This window comes from Chrysochloris asiatica, unplaced genomic scaffold (assembly GCF_000296735.1).
Source record: "Chrysochloris asiatica unplaced genomic scaffold, ChrAsi1.0 scaffold00007, whole genome shotgun sequence".
Taxonomy (NCBI): Eukaryota; Metazoa; Chordata; class Mammalia; order Afrosoricida; family Chrysochloridae; genus Chrysochloris; species Chrysochloris asiatica.
In genome coordinates this window covers 35,968,913-35,991,023 of record NW_006408525.1, presented here as the reverse complement: position 1 = coordinate 35,991,023, position 22,111 = coordinate 35,968,913, and the positions used below count along the sequence as shown (strand labels likewise).

Here is a 22,111-nt window from a genome sequence, read left to right as displayed (position 1 = left end):
AGAAAAAGAGGAAGACCCCTAACAAGATGGATCAGCCAGGTGGCATCATTGATGGACTTAAGTGTGGCAGCGGTGGTGAGGTTGGCCCAGGATCAGACATTGTTTCATTCTGCTGTGCATGGGGTCGCTATGAGTCGGTTCCGACTCGATGGCACCTGACAACAACAACAACATTAATGTGGCACCATAGGATAAGCACTGTACTGCTAGCTTCAGGGTCATGGTTCAAACCCACCAGCCACTACTTGAAAACCCTATACAGGAGAGCACAACAGCAATAATTGAAATTTAAAATGCATACCATGAGCCTCCAGACTCCTGGTGTGGCGCTGTAGGGTAAGCACTGGACTGCTAACCACAAAGTCAATGGTTCAAACAGAGCAGCTGCTCCTTGGAAAATGCTAGACAGGGTCCCTATGGGTCGGAACCTACTCAGCGCACTTAACAACAACACCCCTGAGACCTAGCGGTTTCTCTTCTTCAGATTTGATGTACACAAGATGTTGTGCATCGCAGCAGTGTTTATAATTGCAGAGTCACTACAGATGGCTTAAATCACCACCAGTAGAAGAGAAGCAAAATGAAATGATAGAGCCATGCAGTGAAGTAAAAGACTGGTTTAAATCAGTGAGCAGTCCAGCATCTGTCTGGCCCACTTGTCTTTCCCTGTCACCTCTTCCTCATCTTTTCCTGAAGCAGAGCAAATTTGATGGACCCCTGTAAATACAGCTTCATTTAGGGGTGGGGATAATAATAATAAATAAAACTCATCAAGAGAACAGCTATAAGCACCTCTGAAACGGGAGAGGTCTGTTTGTGACAGCAACTTCAAAGCGGAGAAATAGGCCAATGAAATCAGTGAGAATTTAGAGTCATAGTTCAGATTTGTGTTGTCTTCCTTGAGAAAGTACTCAGAGGTATTTATTATAAATACCACATCTATACAAATGTTTTGTTCTACTTCTGAAAATGGTCCAGGTCAATTGTAGACAGTATAGGAACTAGAAAAAAAGCAGTAAGAGAGGCACAAGGTACCTTTCATCTTTGCCTTTGTCAAAAGTCATCTGTAGCCACAATAACCACCATTAAATTAGTGCATGTATATGTATGTGTGTTAAATTGTATTTGTATTTTGATGGGTTTATACAGTGAATACACCTTAGTTAACCAAAATTCTTTGATTAAAGAGCTAGACTCCTTTTCTTTTTTGCTTAAAATGATTCACACAGAGAATGATATAGAGTCTCCACTATATCTTATTGAAAATGTACTTTGTAAGAACCATCGAGGTTTTAAACTGTTTTCTATAATTGCATGCATATAGAAGAATATAGAATAAGCCAAAAATTGTAGTATGCTTTGGGGATAAGAAGAAAGCAACAGGATCAGTAGTTTATATTGTTTATCTTGTTTTATAGTCTATTTTTATATTAAACAATACCTGTTTTGCATCAGCTATGATATGGCCATACACCATTTTTAATTGTGTGGAATTTTGGGGTTCTGTGCGGGTTTTCTTACTGTAAACACTTAGTGACCATCTTGATTTCTGCATCCCTCTACATTTGTTTGTTTTCTTAGGAAGAATCCTTACTGTTTCTATTTCAGTGGGCCAGTGTATTTTTTTAGTCTTTTGATAAATACTTTAAAATTTTAGTTAAACAAATTGATAATGTCCATCTGGTGATAGTGTGCCCTTTTTCTCCACATTCTTGAAACACTGGGTATTACCACTTTATTGAGGGGAATATTTTTTATCTTTGAAAATAACATTTTAAAATAGTAGGCTTAGGGTACAAGTGCAGATGTTACAGATAGTTACTGCCACTTCATACTGCCTCCTAGAGGTGACAGCTGGTAATAGATTGGTGCTATCATTTGTAATCTTTGCTCTAATGGACAAAGATGTGTATTGCTTTGACCTTGCATGTCTTTGGTAACTAATGAGGTATTAACCATGTGTATTTTTTCTATGGGAATCTCTTATCCCTATATTTTTTCCATTATTTATATTGTTCTGAATGATACTTACGAACTATTAAATGCTAAGAACATCTAAAAGTTTATGGTAGTTTTGTTGTTGTTGTTGTTGTTTTGGGGAACGGCATGTGGAGATTTTAAACATCATTGGATCCAAATATACTGATGATTATGAGTTTCCTCTTTGATTACATCCTTACAGTGTCTTTCTCCCCCATCACCAAGGTGTACACATCTGTTATCCTAGTTTGTGTATGTGGTTTAAATTTTTACCCTTATATTTTACCATTTATACTTCTTTTGGCATTTAGTATGGTGGTGGTGGTGGTGGTTATGTGCCACGGAGTTACTTGTAGTACCCCTGCATAGGGTTTCCAAGACTATAAATCTTAATGGCAGCAGAAAGCCTCCATCTTTTCTCCATGGAATGTCTGGTAGTTTTGAACTGCTGACTTTGAGGTTAGCAGCCCAACTTGTAACCACTACACTACCAGAGCTCCTTGGCATATAGTGTAAAATTTTTCAGATGTGTAGTCTGTTGGCGAACCCTATTCATTAATGAAATTTTCTTTCCCCTGCAAATTTTTTGTTTGTTTTTTAATTGTGAACTGAGTGATAGTTTACATGGGAGAACATCGACTTTACACCATTGTTTCATTGCAATAATTACAGTCTTCTGCTTGTATCATCATTCAACAGTATTTGCTTCCATTCCCTCTGGTTTTTTTTGGTGGAGTCTAATAGGTAGTTTTTTTGTTTTTAATGTTTTATTGTGAATTATGTGATAGTTTACATGGGAGAACATTAGCTTTACATCCATCCTATCGCATATCGTTTCATTGCCATGGTTACAATCCCCTCCATGCATCATCAACCAACCATCATCAAGCCTGCCCCTGGTTGTCAGCACACAGCCCCTCTCCCTCTCTGGGTCAAAAGTCCCCAGCCACTCTGTCTCTCCACATCATCGTCTCCCCTGCAAATTTGAAATGACATTCTCAACACCTGTGAAATTCTTCTACCCAGTACAGTTAGGCCTGTTCTTCTGGTGTCAGTTCCTCCTGCACAGGCTCACACTTTCCGTTGTCACAGCTTAGAATATTTGTTAATAGCCAGTCAGTGAACTGCTCTGCCATTATTTTTTTTTTCAAATGTTTCTTCCATATTCTTGGGTTGTTTGTTTTGGTGACCTTGAGAAGCATTTTTTCGCATTCCAAAATGAATAGCGTCAAGATTTCATTTGGAATTGCATTGTCACTGTTCTTTTACTCTCCCTGATTTTCATGTAAAACTGAATTTTCTCCAGTAGTACTTCCTCCTAGGAGTGAATGGTATTTCTGGGAGATCTGGCTTTGTGTATTCCAAACAGGTAGTTATGTGTGTAGTACTCTTATGATTGGTTCTGTTCCTGCATAGTCTCACCTACTAATATTTTTATCCTTAATAACTCATATCTTCCCTTCAACTTTATTTGAAATAGCAAAAAGAATTTCGTCGTTACCGTTGTGAATGGTAAATCAATATTCTTTGTCCCAGATACAACAGTACCCAAAATAGAAAGCACAAAACTAGTAGTCCTGAGACTTTGTTTTTAATTCTGGATGCTGTCCTATCTTTGCACACATAACCTACTTAGTTTATTGCTTGTACAAATGTATTGTACTTAGATGTGCGTATATATCATAGTGTTTTACTTTATTTCCACCGAATAAAGAAAAGTCCTGTGTATAATTAGCCAAACTTTTCTTTTTTTAAACCCACACAAGCTTCTTAACAGTAGCCAAGATTTAGATTTCCAACCACCCCCCGCACCCTCATGAAAAACAAACTGGAATTACGCTCCTATTGCCCTATTGTCTTGTGGTGAACCATCTTGGTTCCAAGATCTCTTGGGCAAGAAACACGTGTGCTTGGTAGTTGTATCAGAAGTGCCAAGAATACTCTACAGCTGTGTCGGGACAAGCGTAAGGCTTTGCCAATGTTGTGTGTTTTAGACCTTGGCTGTGTCGGGACAAGCGTAAAGCGTTGCCAATGTTGTGTGTTTTAGACCTTGCCACCATGGAAGAAAGAGTACAACGGCGGTATTATGAAAGGCTGACGGAATTCGTGGCGGATATGACCAAAATTTTTGATAACTGTCGTTACTACAATCCAAGCGACTCCCCTTTTTACCAGTGTGCAGAAGTTCTTGAATCTTTCTTTGTACAGAAATTAAAAGGATTCAAGGCTAGCAGGTGAGCATGTGTGTCCAGTGTCGTGAATTATTGCAGCTCAACTTCTTTAGTCTGTGCCGTCGATGCACTGTGGTCAGTCTGGATCTTAAAATCAAGAATGTAGCCTGATCATGTGTAACACCGAGGACAGGAGGGAAAATTGGATAATGAGAGATTGCTGACTGTATCTTTTATTTACTTAACAATTAAGGTGGGTTTCTTTGGGGTTTTTTTGGTTTTGTTTTGTTTTTTTAATGACGGATTTATTGAGTGTATACAGAATGCAAAATGTTGTCTTAGGTGCCACAGGGCACACACGAAGGAAGCAAGACCAAGTTCTGGCTCCTGTTGAGTGTATATCCTAATTAGGAGGTTAGAGAACTATAGAACTCGACGGTACAGTAAGCAAAGCCATCAGTGAGGAGTTGAGGGCACTTGCTCCTTCATCCATGTGAGCTGTGTCTGTGAAATAAACATTTTCTTCCGGGTATTTCCGTTGTGAGTAAAGATGGAATTTCATTTAACTTCTCAGATGGTTTTCTCTGAACCTCTAGTAGCAAAATACTGAGCAGCATTGCATGGAATCCCTTCTATGGCATCTTAGCCTTGTGTTTTGGAACCTTTGCACTTTTTTCAGGCCCCTGATTTCTTTCATCAGAGACCTGTTTCCTTTCCTGAGAGCATTGCCACCACTCTGTATTCCTTGGGATTTGTTGCCCACCCCTCCTCACCGCCACCCACCCATTCCACTTCACACTCCAGTTCATAGACTCAGCTTGAGTAGATCTAGGCTCAGTTGGGGGCTTGAACATCTGTGTTATTCAATGAACTCCCAGGGGACTCTGCAGACCAAAATGTAAGAATTAGTGCTCTACACGGTCATTTTTCTATAAAGAACATATCAGTAGGACTGTTCGTCTCTTTTTCCCAAAGCAAGGTGGATTTACATAAAATCAAAAGGAAGAACAAAACCAAGTATTCAGTTACCTCTCAGCCAAAGAATTAAAAAACTAGAGATAAGAAAGGAAAGGGAATATAGACCCAAAACCTAGAACCTTTACAAATCTCGAAAACTAACCTCTTTGTTTCATCCCAGATCTGTTAACCCATTAGCATTAAAACTTTAAGTGCAAGAGAATTTAAAATCTATTTATTACTCTCTCTTCTGACTTCCCAGAATTCAATCATTCATTCAGCAAGTGATTATTGAAAACCAGCTGTGTGCTGAGATTGGAAATTAAGCAATGACTAAAATAAAGTCCTGGTCTCCATGGAGCCCTAGTCTCTTTACAGTGGTGGGCTAGAGATCAGTTAATTCACCCCCATGCAGATCGCTGTAAAGCTCCAAGGAGGATGCAGTCGGGTACCTGTAAAGTCCTGCTGCAGGAGAAAGATGTGGTGGTCTACTTCTGTAAGGAGTGACAGCCTTGGAAACCCTATGGGGAAGTTCTGCTCTGCCCTATAGGGTCACCAAGAGTTGGAATCCACTCAACAGCAGTGCCGTGATGGTGGTGGGTGTGGGTAGGAGAGCTTCCAAAGAGGCTAATATAGATTATAATATAGTAGTAGACCAGCATCAGATTTCTACTGCAACATGGAATGCTAGAAGATTGTGGGGAAATTGATCCAAAAGTTTTGAGGGAAATTAATTTGTAGCCTGAAAGTCTGCCGAACCAAAGGGTCAAGTGTCATGGCAGAATTAGTACATTTTCAGTCATGTGAGGACTCAGAAAAAACCTCACATCACTTCCTTCCTTAGTGCATTATTTTTAAATGCTTTCACAAAATAAGTAAATCAGGAAAGCAAAAAAAGATCTGGAATCTAGAAGCCAGCCAGGGGTGGAGGACTACCGAGAGCAAGTGTCTGGGGAAGCAAAGGATTCCTATAACTGATTAAGACTGAAGGATACAGTTAAATCAAATAATGTTTGTGGGGCCAGGGAGGCGATTATAAACTCCTCCAGAAAACCAAGAAGTTGAGTAAGGAAGGAAATGGTATCTTATTAGCAAATATGGTCCCATAGAGAAAATATTTGTAAGTCATAGAAACTTAAGTTGTATTGATTTTCCTTTTTTAGAATCAGCCTATAGACAAATCAGGGAAAGATTTTATTTGGTTCCACAACAGAATATAATGTTGTCAGCCTTGATGCTATCAAAGCACAGATGGCAATGTGGGGAGTGGAAGCAGAGAGAAGAGGTGGAAAGAACATTAGTACCAGAAACTTGGAAAAGCAGAGGCACCCAATAACTAGTTCACAGAATATGAATTAGAGGTGTGTTTAAAGTTAGAACAAAATTTAAAATCTGACAAAAGGGGGTGGGTAGGTAAGGAGAGTGGTTAGGTGAGCACAGTCCTCTCCTGACATCCCAGGATTTAAACAATAAACAGGAAATAACATTATAAGAGCAGTAACTATCCAAGAACCAAAAGTATAAACAGTTCAAAGTGATGACTGGCAGCTCTTCTTTAGAAGCCATCAGCATTCTTTGATTTTTACCATATACATACATTCTTTTCATTAAATTTCCAAAGTTCCTTTTTTTAAAAAATGAAAAGACTCTTGCCTGTGGTGGAATCTGAAGGCTGGGCACTCAGATCCCACTCTGCTTCCATGTGAGCTGTAGCACCTGCTCAGGAAGGCAGGCCAGGCAAACACCTGCATTCCAGGGCCTGGGGCCAAACAGAAATCTGAAGGAGACCTGGAGGCTGTCCTGTGTAGTAAGGGCTCTTGGGAATATCTTGCCGTCTGGTTATTTTATGTAACTTTTTTGTATAATTGGGTTTGCATTATTTTCATTAAAAAAACATGGGAGCAAGGTTAAGAAGTGTGCTCAATTCTGCTTAATACTGAAAGGTGAAGGGTTATATAAAGGCAATTGATGGTCACCTTTTTAGGTAATTTTTATTGATCACCAGATTTAAGGCAGAGTGAAACATGTAAGTAATCAGTTGTTGAGGTTTCGTTTATTTATGGATTTCCGATATTTTCTTTGTCATATTTTCTCCATTTTTAATTTACGGTCTCCTGCCTTGTTTGCACATTATTTTCTTTACTGCCCTTTGCTATAATTCATCATTTATACCATCCGTGTTCTTTCTTTTCTTACAGATTGTGATATCTTTAGTCTGAATTTTTAACTGGAATCAGAACTGGCTGTTGGGGTCACTCTTTATTGTACTACATGATTACCCAACTCAAATATTTCCCCCAAAACGTTCAGACTAGTTACTAGAATTTTTTAATGTTAAAGAAGATGTACAATGGTAAACAGTTTATTTTAGCGGCCATGTCGAACAATGTATTTAAAAATTGTAAACTCCTGGAATACTGTATTTATCTACTATTGCAATATATAAAGTATTTCGACTTAGTCCTGTAGCTGTACAGTAATTTGGTTTATTAAAAAAAAAAAAAGTTATTAATAAAACTGTGAAACTAGGAAGGAGACTTTCTGGACTTTACTAGAACAATGTGATTTTAATATTGCTACTATTCTTCTTTTAATAGAACTCTTTTCTTAATTCACCAATCAATGTAAATAAGCGCACTCACACATACACACGTCTTTTACCACAGTGGCATTGTTTCTGTAAATGTTTCTATTTGTCCCTTTGGCTAAAAATGTTCTAATTTTGTTAGGAAAAAAAGAAGAAATACTTATTTTTATAAATATTGGCCTTTTGCAGTGAATTATGTTTGATGTACAGATAAAAGTTGTAATATTGTAGAGTAAATTTTTCTTCATTGTTCTGTTTGCTTGCCAAGGATTAGTAAAGGAACATGGCTGCTTCCCCAGCCTGCCTGACCTTGGCGTCCACAGACAGCGTCATTGTTTTCCAAAATGAAGGGTGCTTAATTGTTCCCTTTTTTCTGTATTCTGTAGGTCTCATAACAACAAACTTCAGTCTACAGCTTCTTAAAGTTCAGCGTGTTAATCTAACATAAAACACAGCAAGGATCTGGTTGTCTGAACTATTTTAAATTAAGGAGCCAGATGTTTTTAGTCAGGTTTTCCTGACAAGACTTGACCTAAACTTCGTTTTTATTGGTCATAACAGCCCAATTATATTCTTGGCCAATTTTGTCCAACGGACAAAGGAAAAGCAAAGTCAACGACACCATTATCTTGTCAAGATCAAATGGTTTTACTATTGTGGCGGAAGCGGGAAACCTTTGCTTATTGAGAGAGAGAGAAAGCAAGAAAAAAAAAAAGATAATATGGGGTCAAGTTTAACTCCATGGAAATGCCACGTCTGCTCTTCAGTGAAGAAGCTGGTTTAGAGTCTCACAGAAAACTTTTTGACTGTATTTATTTATTGTTGCAAAAAAAAAAAAAAAAAAAAAAAAAGACGCTTTTTTATTGCTGCCCTCATTTGTCAGCTAATTATTTTTTCTTATAAAATCCAGCCCCGGTTACATGTAATCCATCCTGTATCTTATCATGATTCCTGTAGGTAAAGTACAAGACGACCTCTAGATGTCTTTTCTTTCTATGAAAGGAGCTGCTATGTACACATGTGCACACACACAACTGGGAATCAACAATGAGTTTATTGTTCATGGTAGACAAAAATGAAGCTTGCGTAAAGGTTGGGCTAAGTGGTCCTGGACTACACACAATGTAGCCTTGAATAAATCTAACAATACAATTTGTCATTTACTTGGCAACAGGCTAAAATGAGTAAAATTTATTTGAAGGTATCTTGTTTGTAAACATTTGTCAGATTCTAATTTTTTTTTTTCTTTTTGTATTAAAATTCAACTATGGATGTATATGAAACAAAATAAATGGAGATCCATTTGCTCCCACAGATGGAGGTGTGCGCTGATAATTATCTGTTAGCCCTTATGGGGAGCGGGAGGGCTGACAGGAAGAGAGGAGGGCAGTACCCACCTTTCTAATTGTACCTGGTTTCCAAAACCAGGAGGCGAGTATCCCTTTGCTGTGTCATTACTGCAAAGAGAACATCTTCAGGGGTGCTGATCTTCTTATTGCAGCGATTGATAATAAAAAAGGGAATGTGACAAAAGATCCAGTGCCTTCATCTGCACCGTAGATGGTACCAGGCAAATTGTCACCAACAGAACAGGAATTACACCTACTTACTTACACCTATGAAGGGCAGTTCTGTTGAGACGATGTCATCCTTTTTTGTTTTGTTTTTTTGTAGTTGTCTTTTTGTGGGACTTTTTTTGTTTTTGTGTTTAGGGGAGAGTGTAAGTAGGTAAGTGGTAGGAAAAACCGGAAACCAGAGGGAGAGGTGTGTTGTGCAGGGTTCCCGTTTCAGTGTCCTCCCCTTACACATTGTGTCACTGCGCTGTACTATTACTCCTATAAAACCTGCCGTCACTGGATTATGCAGCTTTGCAAAAATTTTACTAGATTTTGCACTAATTCATATTAGCTTTGTCCTACCAAGTTCTGGAACTCACCTAGGTAATTATGGTTTGGTTTGGTTTTTTAAGTTTCCCCCTGTTTAATATTGCCCTGCTATGCAAGACCTCTTCCTAGACCTAAGTTTCTTAAACTAAAGACACAGTTTCAGTTCTTTCTTATTACAGGCTCAGGTGTACAGGTTATTCTGGGTTAATTTTATCTAAGGAAACCCGTTCCTTTTTGTACATAAAGATGTCACTTAAACTTATGCTTACAAACAAAACAGACTAATTACTCAATATGGAAACAGTTTTTGCTTAAACTATTAAGATGAAATTAGTTAAAATAGGTTATTTTATCCTTTCTGAAGAAAATGCTACATATTGTATGCATTGTGCTGATGCAAGATACATTTTAATGAATTATAAAATGATTCTGCATCTCATCACATCACAGTATTTCTGTATTATTATTTATTCATATATAAATATATATTGGCTTAATCATTTAAAACTGGTTGTGGAAAGAATTTCCTACCTGTAGGCAATAGATTGCTATGTTTTTAACAAATTGTGGCAAATTCTAAGGAGCAATTCTTTTTGTACATAACAGGACATTTCATCCTAGAAAAATAAAGTAATGTTTTTGACATTGGATTTGGTGCAGTTTCTAATGAAACAATGGTTGCTTGGTTGGTTGATGATATATTTTCTGTAGCTGTTGATATTTCCAAATTGTACATAAAAGGTGAATTTTATGGGAATCCTCATACTAGCAAAATGTTAATTTCATATGTGTATTTAATGGTACAATGACTTTTGCAGTTTTCTATCACCATATAAATACATAAAGACATTTTATAGTTTTATCAATTACAGAGCTTTAGTCTTTCAAAAGTAATTTTTTGAAAAAATACATTCCTATAATACATGCGTTTCAAAAGCGCTTTTTTATGAATATTCTTTGACAAGCTTCTGCTGTTCAGTAAGATATACTTATTACAGCTGTTTTCCTTTCAACAGCCCAAGTCGCACAATGCACATTTGCGATATTGTTAAAATGTTTCTACCTTAAAATGAGTCTGGGGCTTGTAAATATAATTTGCATCCTAGATTTCCTTTTCAATGCCTGTTACTTTTCTTCTGCGAGTTCAGAATTCTTGAAGCCATTTCATAAAAACTGTTTTCATAATATTGGTAAGGCTTTTTTCTCCTACCCAAATTCTGCAGGCTTGTATTTTCATGCCTTTCAGGGGGCCCGCCCAAAAAAGTGAACGTTCAGAGTTATTTTTCCTAAAGTACACTTAACTAACCTTTTTATATTTCAAATGGCCTGGAGTGTTACCTAGGTACACTGAGATTTGCTGTTGTTTGTCATTTTTATCTTCCTAGAATCTGCAAATAAAAGTTCTTTCCCTATTTCTGTTCATTTCTGTTAGGTTAAACTCCCTGCTGCTTTGTGTGGTTCTGATATTAAAGAGCCAGCCCAGCGGCCTTCAAATTGTCTGCATGCTCTCAGATGAGACAGAACTGTGATTATTAGAACACTGTTCATGATTTGAGGCAGTTGCCCATATATCGCAAATTTCTAAGTCCTTAAAATGGTAGCGGTGGTATCTCATGTCATAAGTGCTTGGGACTTGAGGCAAAGTCAGCTGAGAAGTATTTTAATAATTTGAAATACTCTAAGGTGTTCCTAAGGAGCTCTGGTAGCGTAGTGGTTGCGAATCGGGCTGTGAGCCGCAAGACCAGCAGTTCGAAACTACCAGCTGTTCCGTAGGAGAAAGATGAGGCTTTCTGCTCCCATAAAGATTTACAGCCTTGGAAAACCTGTACAGGGTCGCTATGGGTCAGAATCGACTCCACGACACATAACAACAAGGTGTTCCTAAGTACTTAGAATAACATCCACCCACTGCCATTGAGTTGATTCTGACTCAGTTGTCGTACTGGACATAGTAGTATTGCCCGATAGTGGGTTCAAACTGCTCACCAAGTGCTTTAACCTGAACCCCTATAGAACAAGATACTGTACTGAAAACAACCTTTCTCAAAAGAATATACCATTTGATCCAATTTGGACCAAGTTCAATAAAAGAAATAAGCTATGTTTTTAAAATGATAAAATCCTGTTTTTGTACTGAAAGGGAGTTGTCGGCAGGAGGTCAGTTTTTAGGGGTTTGCCTACACGTGTGTTTGAGCAAATTTAAAGATCAAGTTAAAAGACAAGCACCACATAACATGATCTTTAAAGGGCTATTGTGAAATGCTTATTATGTGCCGTCAAGGCCATTCCGACTCTATAGCCAACCCGTGTACGGTTTCTGAGGCCCTAAATCTCTATGGGAACTGAAGGCCTCATCTTTCTCCTGAGGAGTGGCTGATAGAATGCTAGGACCAAGAGCAAAAAGGCAAATACTTTTTCCTTGAATTCTAAAATAACAATTTCAAGGGGAGATGCTATTGAGTTACTTTTGAAGGCAACTATTTTCTTAATGTGGGGCCACTTCCATTTCTGGAGGGAAAGCACATGTATGTACTATGGAAAATCCGTGGGACAAAAGTACTAGAACAATGAATTTTCTAATTAAATTTTTCCATAAAATTAAAAGTTGTATCCAAAGTATTGAGTAAATTATGAAAAGAAGATTCTTAACTTTTTTTTTCCTAACCTGGAATCACCTAGTCTGGCATTGACTGCCTTGAGATTCTATCTAGGCAGTATCGAAAAAGTTAGCCTGCCAGAATGTCTATTATTAACTATCTGACTGCCCAGCACCACAAGGCTCAAGCAGCTCTGGCAATTCTTATGTGTTTCCAATAATCTCTGAAACTGTTATCAAGTCCGGCCAACTCAAATCTTCAGGCTGTGTAAAAGTGATTTCTCCCCCTCTTAACCCAGAGCTATTTATGACTATTCGTGGCTTAACATCTGCCCAACCACTCCATTGTGTAACTTTACAGAGCATATTAACTCAAGATCACTGCCTAGCCTTTTGACATCTAAAAATTCAGCTTTGACTTTTGTGACCAGTGCTACCTTCTGGGTTAATTTTATTTTAAAGAAAACTAACCTAGAAGCACTTCACTACCTGCATACTCTACTGCCAAGAGTTTGTACAGTAATGTGGGAAAAATTCTAATGAGATTTTTGTAATAAATTTGGGTAAAGCACATTGTTGGGAAGTTCTCTAGAACATCCTCAGTAATTAATACTACAGAATCATCAGAACCTCTCAATTTCATATTCTCTCTGGGTCCAGTGTTTGGGACAAATTCGGTATAGCTCCCATCAGAAACATTCTTAGGCGCTTGCTACTTGTGTCCCCTGCATTCTCATAACACCCTGTCCTGAACAACATTCAGATGCACAGTGGTTCTCTGTGGTCTATAAAGATCTGTGCCTTTAAGGACACATCTTGCGCTCCCTGAGTGTCTCCTTTGGGTAGAAATTTGCTTGTTTTTTTTCTTCAGTGCAGTTCCTTTTTATCACTCTTTAGGCATTAATCCTCAGCTATGGCTTCTTGGTGTCTCCATTTACAATGCTTCAAATTAACCAAGGTAACAGCTTGTTCTTTAAAAAAACACTGCCTTTGTAGACTCAAGTATAAGATCAGTGTTAATTTCAACTAGTGATGAAAGCTTTTTCAAGTCAAATGGAAATGTTTAAAATGCACATACTTTTGAGCTGTCATTGATGAATATCAAGGCTAGGGTTTTTGAAGGAATACGTGTAAGAAAGGCTTTTTCCAAAACCTTTGGGGTTTGGTGAGACTGAAAAACCAGGTGCATCCAAGATCTGATTTCAAGGCAAGATTTACTGCTTTACAAACACACATGATACTTAGTCTTAATAGAAAAATGACATCAGATACACCCAGAATACCTTTAGCATTGGGATAAGCTGCCAGTTTGGCACAAAACATTTAAGTTACCAGGAGCAGGGAGGTATGAAAATAAACTATGTATTTGGGTCCATCTGAATACTTGTTTGGGTATTTTGCGCTCTTAAGTCCTTTAGTACTCTTCAAATGTAAAGTGTTATTACTTATGCTGGGCTCTGATCCTAGTGTCTGCTCTAAATGACATTTCATATATAAATGTCTAGTGCACTCACTGTTATGTACAGAATTGAAAATGTGATGGTTTGAGTATAAAATTTGGTTTGATACATGATATAAACGGTTCAAAGTTGTATATTGCAATTCAAGGAAATGTGGTTTTTTTTTTTTTTTTTTGTAAACTATTTCTACTGGAGAATGTATTTAAATTAAAATAATTAAAAAAAAATAAAAACATGAAGCAGTGATCTATTAAACAGGACAGGTCACTTATCTGAACGGTCTGACCAATGTCTGGCAGGCACTACAGTTGAAGAACTTTGCCACCCAGCTCAGGAAAATAACATTGCAAAAGCATAGTGTAAATCAGAAACCAATGGCAGCTTCAAGATTAGAGCTGGAACTAGGCTAGTAGTTCATAAAGGAGCCCTATTCTAAAGGGAGACCTCGTTACATGACGGTAGTGGATCTCTCATATCTTGTTGCTGAATTCCAAATCTCAGATCCAGAAAGGCCAGGATGGTCTGTTTTCAAATGCACTGGGTGTGAATTGCACCTTGAACTTGACCATCCCTTTTTCTGTTAAATCTTTTCACATAGCTACTGCTGCTCCTAAGCAGTCCATCTCCAGGTCGGACGCGTCCTCTCAGAACTCGAAGCAGAGCTGTAGGGAGCTGCCGTCTCTTGTGGTAGATGTGGCCCATCACAATATACCTGCTACCTGCATACAATAACCAAAACAAGAAATCAATGTCTCTTTGTTAATGTCCCTAAAACAATAGGAAAATTAAATTGCTAAGCATGAATCTGTTATCTTGCTGCACATGCTGAAACTCAGACATTTCTACAGCCTAATGACCCTCAGAAAATAACATGTAAACAGCCAGTATTACTGAGAAACTATCCTAATCACAATGTATCAACTAGAAAGATATCTAGTACTGGGTATCCCCACCCCAACTCCCACCCTTCCATTTCTACACTTCAGTTGGAACAGGGTCCCACAGGTATCCCTTCTTGGCAGCAGATATTTGTCATGTGTGTTTACTGAGTTGCCTGCTTTGTACCAATCTATGCTGTTCCTCCATTCCACCCTTGAGCTGGAGTCAGGGCAGCCCAGACAATAGTTTAGCTTCGATACTACACATTTTACAATGTTAAAATGTAGTAGAATCAGTTCCGATTCACAGCGACCCTGTATAGGGTTTCTAAGGAATGGCTTGCTGGGTTTGAATTGCTGACCTTTTGGTTAGTAGCCCAGTGCTTAGCAGTATCACACCAGAATTCCGTTCATTTTATAATGTTACTTAGTGCCAGCGAATTAATTCCGTCTCATTGAAACCCTGTATAGGGTTTCCAAGGAGTGGCAGTGGGTTTGAACTGCTGACCTCGTGGTTAGCAGTCCAGTGTTTATCCTACAGCTACACACACCTAGACTCAATTTTCAATGTTGCTAAATGCCGTCCAATCGGTTCCGACTCAAAGTGACCCTGTACAGGGCTTCCAAGGAGCTGCCGATGGGTTTTTACTGCCAACATTGTGGTTTGCAGTCCCATGTTGATTCTACAGTGCCATACCAGGAAGTCCTCCCAACTTACTGTTAAGTGCCGTTGAGTCAGTTCTGACTCACAGTGACCCTGTATAGGGTTTCCAAGGAGCAGCTGGTGAGTTTGAGCTGCTGACCTTGTGGTTCAAACCGACCTTGCAGTTCAAACCGACCTTGCAGTCCAGTGCATATATTACAGGGCTCCCCTCCGACTTAACATGGACCATGTATTACATAGGATTTCCTAGGTGTCGCTGATGGGTCTGAACTACCTACGTTGTGGTTCGCAGTCCAGTGCTGATCCTACAGCGCCCCACCATAGTATCGCCCCCCAAAATGGTGCTGGAATGGCTATGGATATTACAAATCGGGCTGCAAACCGCAAAGTCGGCAGTTTGAAACTACCAGCTGTTTGTTCCACGGGAGAAAGATGAGACTTTCAGCTCCCGTAAAGATTTGTAGCCTTGGAAAGCCTGTTGCAGGGTCACTATGAGTCGGAACCGACTCCACGGAATTTAGCAACAACTTAGCAGTCCAAGTTACAAATGGTGGTTTACAGCAGTACATTGATAAAGTGGTCCTTGAGATAATTTTCAATACCAGGTTTAAATTCTGGACATGGCTTATTGCAACTGGTGAAGTCTAGGGTTAATATGTGAACGCGGAAGAAAAACCCGTCGGGAGTGCTGTAAAGGCGGCTCATCTTGTACAGCCCGTCGCGGTCCACCAGCAGCGTCACCAGCCGGATCCCTGGGCCCAGCTCATCCACATCGTGCACGATTCCGTTCACGGCTACTTTCAAAACACAAACGAACCCTTTAGAGCAAAGCCTCGTAAGGAATCCTTCCCATTCCCTAGGGCGTTTCTAACGAATCAGGGCTTGTGGCCGGCAGGGTCGCCCCTGTGGGTGGGTTTCTCTAGGGGTTGCGCGTAGGGGAGTAGATCTGCACATCCCGACGTTCCAGGGCTCGGAAAGCCTCGCCTGGCGAGCCGAGCCGAGCCGAGCTGGGCCGGAGATATGATTACCGAACTCGCTTCCGCAGTAGGACTCGCGCTCATCCATGTCCGCCCTGCAGGCGCGCGGGCATAGCTCCGCGTCTTTCCCCAGCGAGCCAAGGCGCGGTGGCGCGGCAGCACGGGGCCGGTTGAGGTGGGCGGGGCTCGCAGGGGCTTCTGAGGCGCGCGGGAGCGGGCGCGCGGCCGTGAGGCGTAGGGTCCGGGCGCGCGCACGCCGCGGGGACCCCGCTAACGACGACGCGCGGCGCGGCGACGCGCGATTCTCGGCCTGCGCCGGGCGCGAACTCAGCTGGCCGGCTGGCGCGCGCGCGACCTCCCGGAAGCCAGCGCGGTTCTCGGCGGGCGGCAGGGGCTTCCGGCGCCGCGGATCGGGCCAGGCACGTAGGGTGGCCTCGGCCGCGAGCGGTCGTCGTGGGGCCCCAAGGGCTGGCTGCACCCGGGGACCCGGCGCCTCGTCTGCGCTCTGGTCGCCGCCGGGGTCGGGTTTCCTGTCGTGGGTTGGCGGGGCTGTGGGGAGAGAACAGGAGACTGTCAGGGAGGAGAAGCCGTGCGGGAAGGAAGGCCGTGGGAGAGGGGAGGCCGGAAGACGAGGCCATCCGAATAGGAGAAGCCGTGGGAGAGGGGAGGCTGGAGGGAAGGACAACGGAAAGGGCTCCGAGAGAAACCGGGAGGGCGGAGGAGACAGGGGACATGCACCTGTGAGAGAAGAGCAATGGGGAGTTGAGCCCTGGAAGTGAAGGACAAGGGCGCGAGTCCTCCCTCTTCACACAGCTGGCCTGGGTCTCAAGGAGGGAGATGAGGATCTTGCCCTCTAAGAATGGGACCAACGTGGAAAACTTTCCTCACCCTATGGGGAGTCGGAGATCTCTATGGGAACGTTTCATTTTGTTAAGGAAGCGTCTCAAAGCTATAAGTTTTTCGTTACCAGTCAGTTTCCCTCCAGGACTAAATATTTCTGGCAACTTCGGTTAAATAACAAACTCTTTTTGTCCTTTCTTTAATATATATATATAAACATCCGCCTTTTTGCTATTTACAGTTTGTTGAGAAAGTACCCAGAGCAAACCCCAGGGGGAAAGGTCTCAGATTACAGGTTCTCCTAATTGTTTAAGCGCCCCTGACAACAGAAGTATTTGGTTTTCCCATCCGTGTTGACATTGTCATCTTGGTCGCTGCAGAATCGAGCATTTGTGAGTGAATTTTTATCTGGCTTCTTGGACACAGCTTACTGGTAAACCGCAGTTAAGAAAGGTTTTTAAAGCTTGGCTGGGAAGCTGAGGCCTTTGGTTAAGTATAAAAGCACACACAACCCTTAGATTTTTTTTTTCCCCCTCTTTGATAGTGGCGAAAAAGCTCCTAAATAATATGGCATAAAACCAAATAAATAAACATATCAAACATATATGTGTATATACTTAAAAGGTTCTCCTACTCTCAGGCTGATGAGCAAACTTGAGCCAGCTCAGAAACCTGGCAATTTCCCATGCCCAGTTACACAATATCACCTCCCCAATTGTCTGGATTCAAGTGCCCTCCTAAAAGGTCTGAGAACCCATCTTTCTTTTCTCTTTCTAACCTTCTAATGGCTATTTATTGACATTTCTCTCCCCCTGCATTGGAGAGCTTGGTCCAACCATTGCAACTGTTGGCAACACTTCTTTTAAAGTGATTTATTTTGCCAAATTGACAATCTCCTTGAAAATCAGCTTTCATCCAGCAATAATAGCTGGTTAGAGTTCATGTTTTGCAAAGAGGCTGATTCTGACTCATGATGTTAAACATTGTACCACACACAGCTGAATAAAGTTCTGGTGGATAGCCAATTCCTGACTGTGGTCAACTGTTGACCTCACAACTGCTTCCCCATTGATATCACCATCTGTTGTCATGGGAAAGATGGTCTGATATTTGGATTAAATGCCACTGAAGTCACTCAGTGTCCATATGGAAAAATAACCTAAAGTAAATTACCCTGTGAGGTACGGAAGCTATTTTTCCTAGAGATAGGGAACAGAACATCCCAATTAAAGCAAAACAAAAACACTTCCCATAGGGAATCCTTTATTTCTTCATTCCCTCAGTAACTTATTTTCATTTCATGCATGAAATGTGTGTGTTTGTTAGACAGGTTCCCTGGCTCATGTGCCCGGAGGCTATTCTTTGGGTCTGTGAGGAGGGGAAAGAAATGTCGAGGGTTGTCCAATTTCGATTTCCTTGTACCCTCAGCTCTCATCCTCAGTGCACCCAGCGTCTCTGATCACTGAGGGACCCTCGCCCTCCTGGGCACCCACCACCCTTCCTCCTGTGAGTCCAGCCCAAGCACAGCTCCCCGAAAGGCGTGCACGACCCCTTTTGACACTTTCACTCTTCTGGGATGGAGCAGCTACTTAACATGCAAAGTTTTCTCCAGCCTGCCCCGCTCGCTCAAGATCATTGCAGTAGCTGAGCTGGCTTCTTTCGGAAAAGACTGCCAAAAGACACAAAATCCTGGGAACACATTTTTCTCCTTCCCCACACGAACACAGACCTGGAGTCTTCTCTTCTGCAAGCTCTGACCCCTTTCTCGGCTCACTCTTCATCGTCCCTTTGCAGTCTCCCCAAATCCCAGCTTCTCTCCCCGGCTCTGCCTTTTGGGTGATCTTACCTTTTCTTTCTGCCACTGGGGCTTCGGGGGAGGATCCAATGATCAAACAGAGAAGCCAGAAAGCTCTAGCTGTCATTTTTGTAGAAACAGTTCCCAAGCTCTAAAAGTGAGCCTGGGCTTTTGCTTTCTTTCTCTCCCCCCACCCCTTTCTCCACACCCCCACCCCCGTTCATGCTAATGAGGGGCAGCCTTTGGGGAAACGGGAATCACTCTCTGAACAAACCATTGGAACAAAACCGAGCTGCCCAGATTTCTTGCACTGCCTAAGGGGGTCGAGCCCGTGGTCCCTCAAAAGTTGTCCCTGGGAATGTTTGTCCTGTGATCTGGGTACAGAGATAACATCGAATCCTCAACTTTAAACCAGTATGAGGGCTCGAGGATGAGAGGATAGGGTGGGATGACAAGTGGAGAGAATGAGGGTGTTGAGGGGCTGAGGGACAGGGTGGAGGAGGATGAGCAGGGGGAAGATTTTTCTGGATTAAGGCAACAACAAATAGGAAAATGAGTGTTTAAGACAACTGGTGTTTGTGGAAGGGAGGGGATCCAAGATGACAGAACCTTCACCCCAGAACGTGTCAGGCACTGTATACTAGGTTTAGTATAACAGTACCTCACTGCATGCAGTATTTATAATGTAGAACAAGAAGGAAAAAGAGCCCTTGGCAAAATACTTTTTCCTCCGATTTCTCTTTTCTCTCTCAACAAAAATTGGTTTTCAGTTGATGAGGTTCATCAAGCCCATACTAAGTAACTGTTCCCTGCCAGGTGTGAGGTTCTAGAGAACAAAGATAAATATACCACCTTCCCAACTCCCTAGCTATGGCTCAAATATCTGCTAGAGAAAGGTGGATCTCTTTTCCTTTCTCAGACTAATTCTCTGCCTAGGTCGGAATTCTTGAGCTGGCTCTCTCTCTCTTTTGGTCCTGAGTAAAGAAGGGCCCTTTCCTTCCAATCTAACAGAAACAACATTCACTACAGGGAGAAACAAGCTTGCCCTAACCTTACAGATCCGAATCTCATTTCAACAGCTTCAAATCCCTTCCCTCCTAGCCTAGCCTAGCCCACCCTACCCTACCCCCCAAAAAACCACGAATGCAACTCAAGGTCTCAATAGGACACAGTAGAATTGCCTCATAGGGTTTCCAAGACTGTAAATCTTTATGGAAACTGATTGCTGAAGTGGATCAGCTGGTAGAACTGCTGACCTTTCAGTTAGCAGCTGAGTGCTTAACCACTGTGCCACCAGGGCTCTTTTCAAATCCCAAATAAAGATGTTTGAGATGAAAGAATTTTATCTGACGCATATGAGGAAACAGTGAGATGCAGCTGCTAAAAGAAATATCAAACTTTGAGGGCATTAAGATCCGTGGATCGACCAGATTCTGGGGGGGATCATGTTTTCCAGAAAGACACTGAAAAGCTGTAAGGAGAACAATAGGGTTGTATGAGGGCTGCACTCCATCATGTTCCAATTACTTTTGGAGGAACTGAGGAAAGGCGGCCTGAAGAGCGAAAAACGTGTGTCAAAAACTGTGAATGTACCAGTAGGAAGATGTTTTGAAGTGGCAAACTTATCTATATATCTATATCTATATTTAGAGAGAGAGAGAATCCTGGTATGGTGCTGTGGAGATTATGCACTGGATTGCAAGGTTGGTGTGAACTGCAAGGACGGCGGTTCAAACCCACCAGCTGCTCTGTGGAAACCCTATACAGGTTTACTGTGAGTTGGAACTGACTGGACAGCACTTAACAATAACAACATACACATGTATGTATACATTTACATATTATATATATATATGTATATATAACAAAAAATGCCATTTTAACCATCTTTAAGTATGCAATTCAGTGACATTATATTCTTCATGCTGGGAATCATAAACACTAGCACCCCACTTCTGCTCCAAATAACCACAGATGCATTGTTATTTCTATGTATTTGCTTTTTCTAGCTAACACAGAGGACACACAATGTTTGTCCTTTCGTGTCTGAACTGTCTCTCAGCATCATGTTTTTAAGGTTCATCCATGTTGTAGCATGTGTCAGAACCTCATTTCTCTTCTTGGTTAAATAATATCCCATTGTATGGATGGACTACATTTTATTTACCCAATCATCTATTTGTGAACACTTGGTTGTTTCCATCAGTGAACTTTGGTGTACACGTTATCTGTTGGAGTTCCAGCTTTCAAGTCTTTGGGCTGTGTACCTAAGAATGGAATTGCTGGGTTATATGGTAATTTTATAAGGATCCCCGGTGGTGCTGTAGGATAAGCACTGGATTGCTAACCACAAGTTTGGGAGTTCAAACCCACCAACCACCCCAAGGAAGAAAGACAAGGCTTTTCACTCCTAGAAAAATTTAAAGCCTCAGAAATCCTATACAGGATCACTATGAGTCTGACTTGATTAGATAGAAGTGGATTGGGTTTGTTTTTTTTGGGGGGGGGGCTCATGGTAATTCTGTGGGTAACTTTTTGGTGAAGTGACAGGTTTAATTTCAACTTTAAAAAGAATATTCTAGTAATCAACATCGCCAAGGAAATGGACCACTTTGAGGGCTTGGCAGTCAGTTCACGGTCACATCATTCAGGAATACTGTCAAACAGGTTCCTAAATGAGGTGGCTCTGTAGGATAAGCACCAGATTGGTAACTGCAAGGTTGGCAGTTCAAACTCATCAGCTGCCCTGGGAAACCCTATACAGGGTCACTATGAATCAGAACTGACTGGACAGTACAGAACAACAACAGCAGTTTTAAGGACTATAGTTGGTAGGTGCCACTGAGTCAGTTGCGACCCATAGCAACCTTATGTATAACAGAATGAAACGCGGCCCAACCCTGCACCATCTTCACAATTTCTATGCTTGAGCCCATTGTTGCTGCCACTGTGCCCCGCCATCTGTTTAAAGGAATACTGTGAGGTAAATATATTCATTCAGAGAGGCTGAAGGAGCCCTAGTAACGTAATGGGTCACAAGCTGTGCTGCTAACCAAAAGGTCAGCTGTTCAGATCTACCAGCCACTCTGCAGGAGAGACAGAATAAGACTTTCTGCTCCCATAAAGATTTACAGCCTCAGAAACCCTATACAGGGTCAATATGAGTCAGAACCGATTCAACAGCACACAATCACCACCTCCAGAGAGGTGCTGACTGTCTGGTGACAGGCTGATAATATATTGAGGGGGTCACCATGTTCTGTAGTCCAGTCCTCAACTTTCTTCAGCTAGGAACTCAATTTTGTCAATCCATACACATG

The 22,111-nt window shown here is 41.3% G+C and overlaps 3 protein-coding genes across 3 annotated transcripts in view; 1 reads left to right on the top strand and 2 right to left on the bottom strand.

Moving 5' to 3' along the window:
* Window positions 1-8,118, top strand: part of BPTF (bromodomain PHD finger transcription factor) — a 164,470-nt gene extending 156,352 nt beyond the window's left edge. Inside the window, exons 29-30 of the mRNA XM_006833731.1 lie at window positions 4,028-4,214; window positions 8,082-8,118. Coding sequence (XP_006833794.1) covers window positions 4,028-4,214; window positions 8,082-8,118 — 224 coding nt within the window. The remainder of the gene's footprint in view (window positions 1-4,027; window positions 4,215-8,081) is intronic.
* A 6,047-nt stretch (window positions 8,119-14,165) lies between these two features.
* Window positions 14,166-15,884, bottom strand: LOC102813479 (chromosome unknown open reading frame, human C17orf58). Its single transcript, XM_006833589.1, has 2 exons — window positions 15,782-15,884; window positions 14,166-14,356 (listed from the first exon to the last, which is right to left on the bottom strand). The coding sequence occupies exons 1-2, from the start codon at window positions 15,882-15,884 to the stop codon at window positions 14,166-14,168; spliced, it is 294 nt and encodes a 97-aa protein (XP_006833652.1).
* Window positions 15,885-16,046: 162 nt separating this feature from the next.
* Window positions 16,047-18,918, bottom strand: LOC102832030 (arginine/serine-rich protein 45-like). The gene is made up of 2 exons (XM_006833730.1): window positions 18,843-18,918; window positions 16,047-16,894 (listed from the first exon to the last, which is right to left on the bottom strand). Exons 1-2 carry the CDS (start codon window positions 18,916-18,918, stop codon window positions 16,047-16,049), a joined length of 924 nt encoding a protein of 307 aa, XP_006833793.1.
* Between the last annotated feature and the right edge of the window lie 3,193 nt (window positions 18,919-22,111).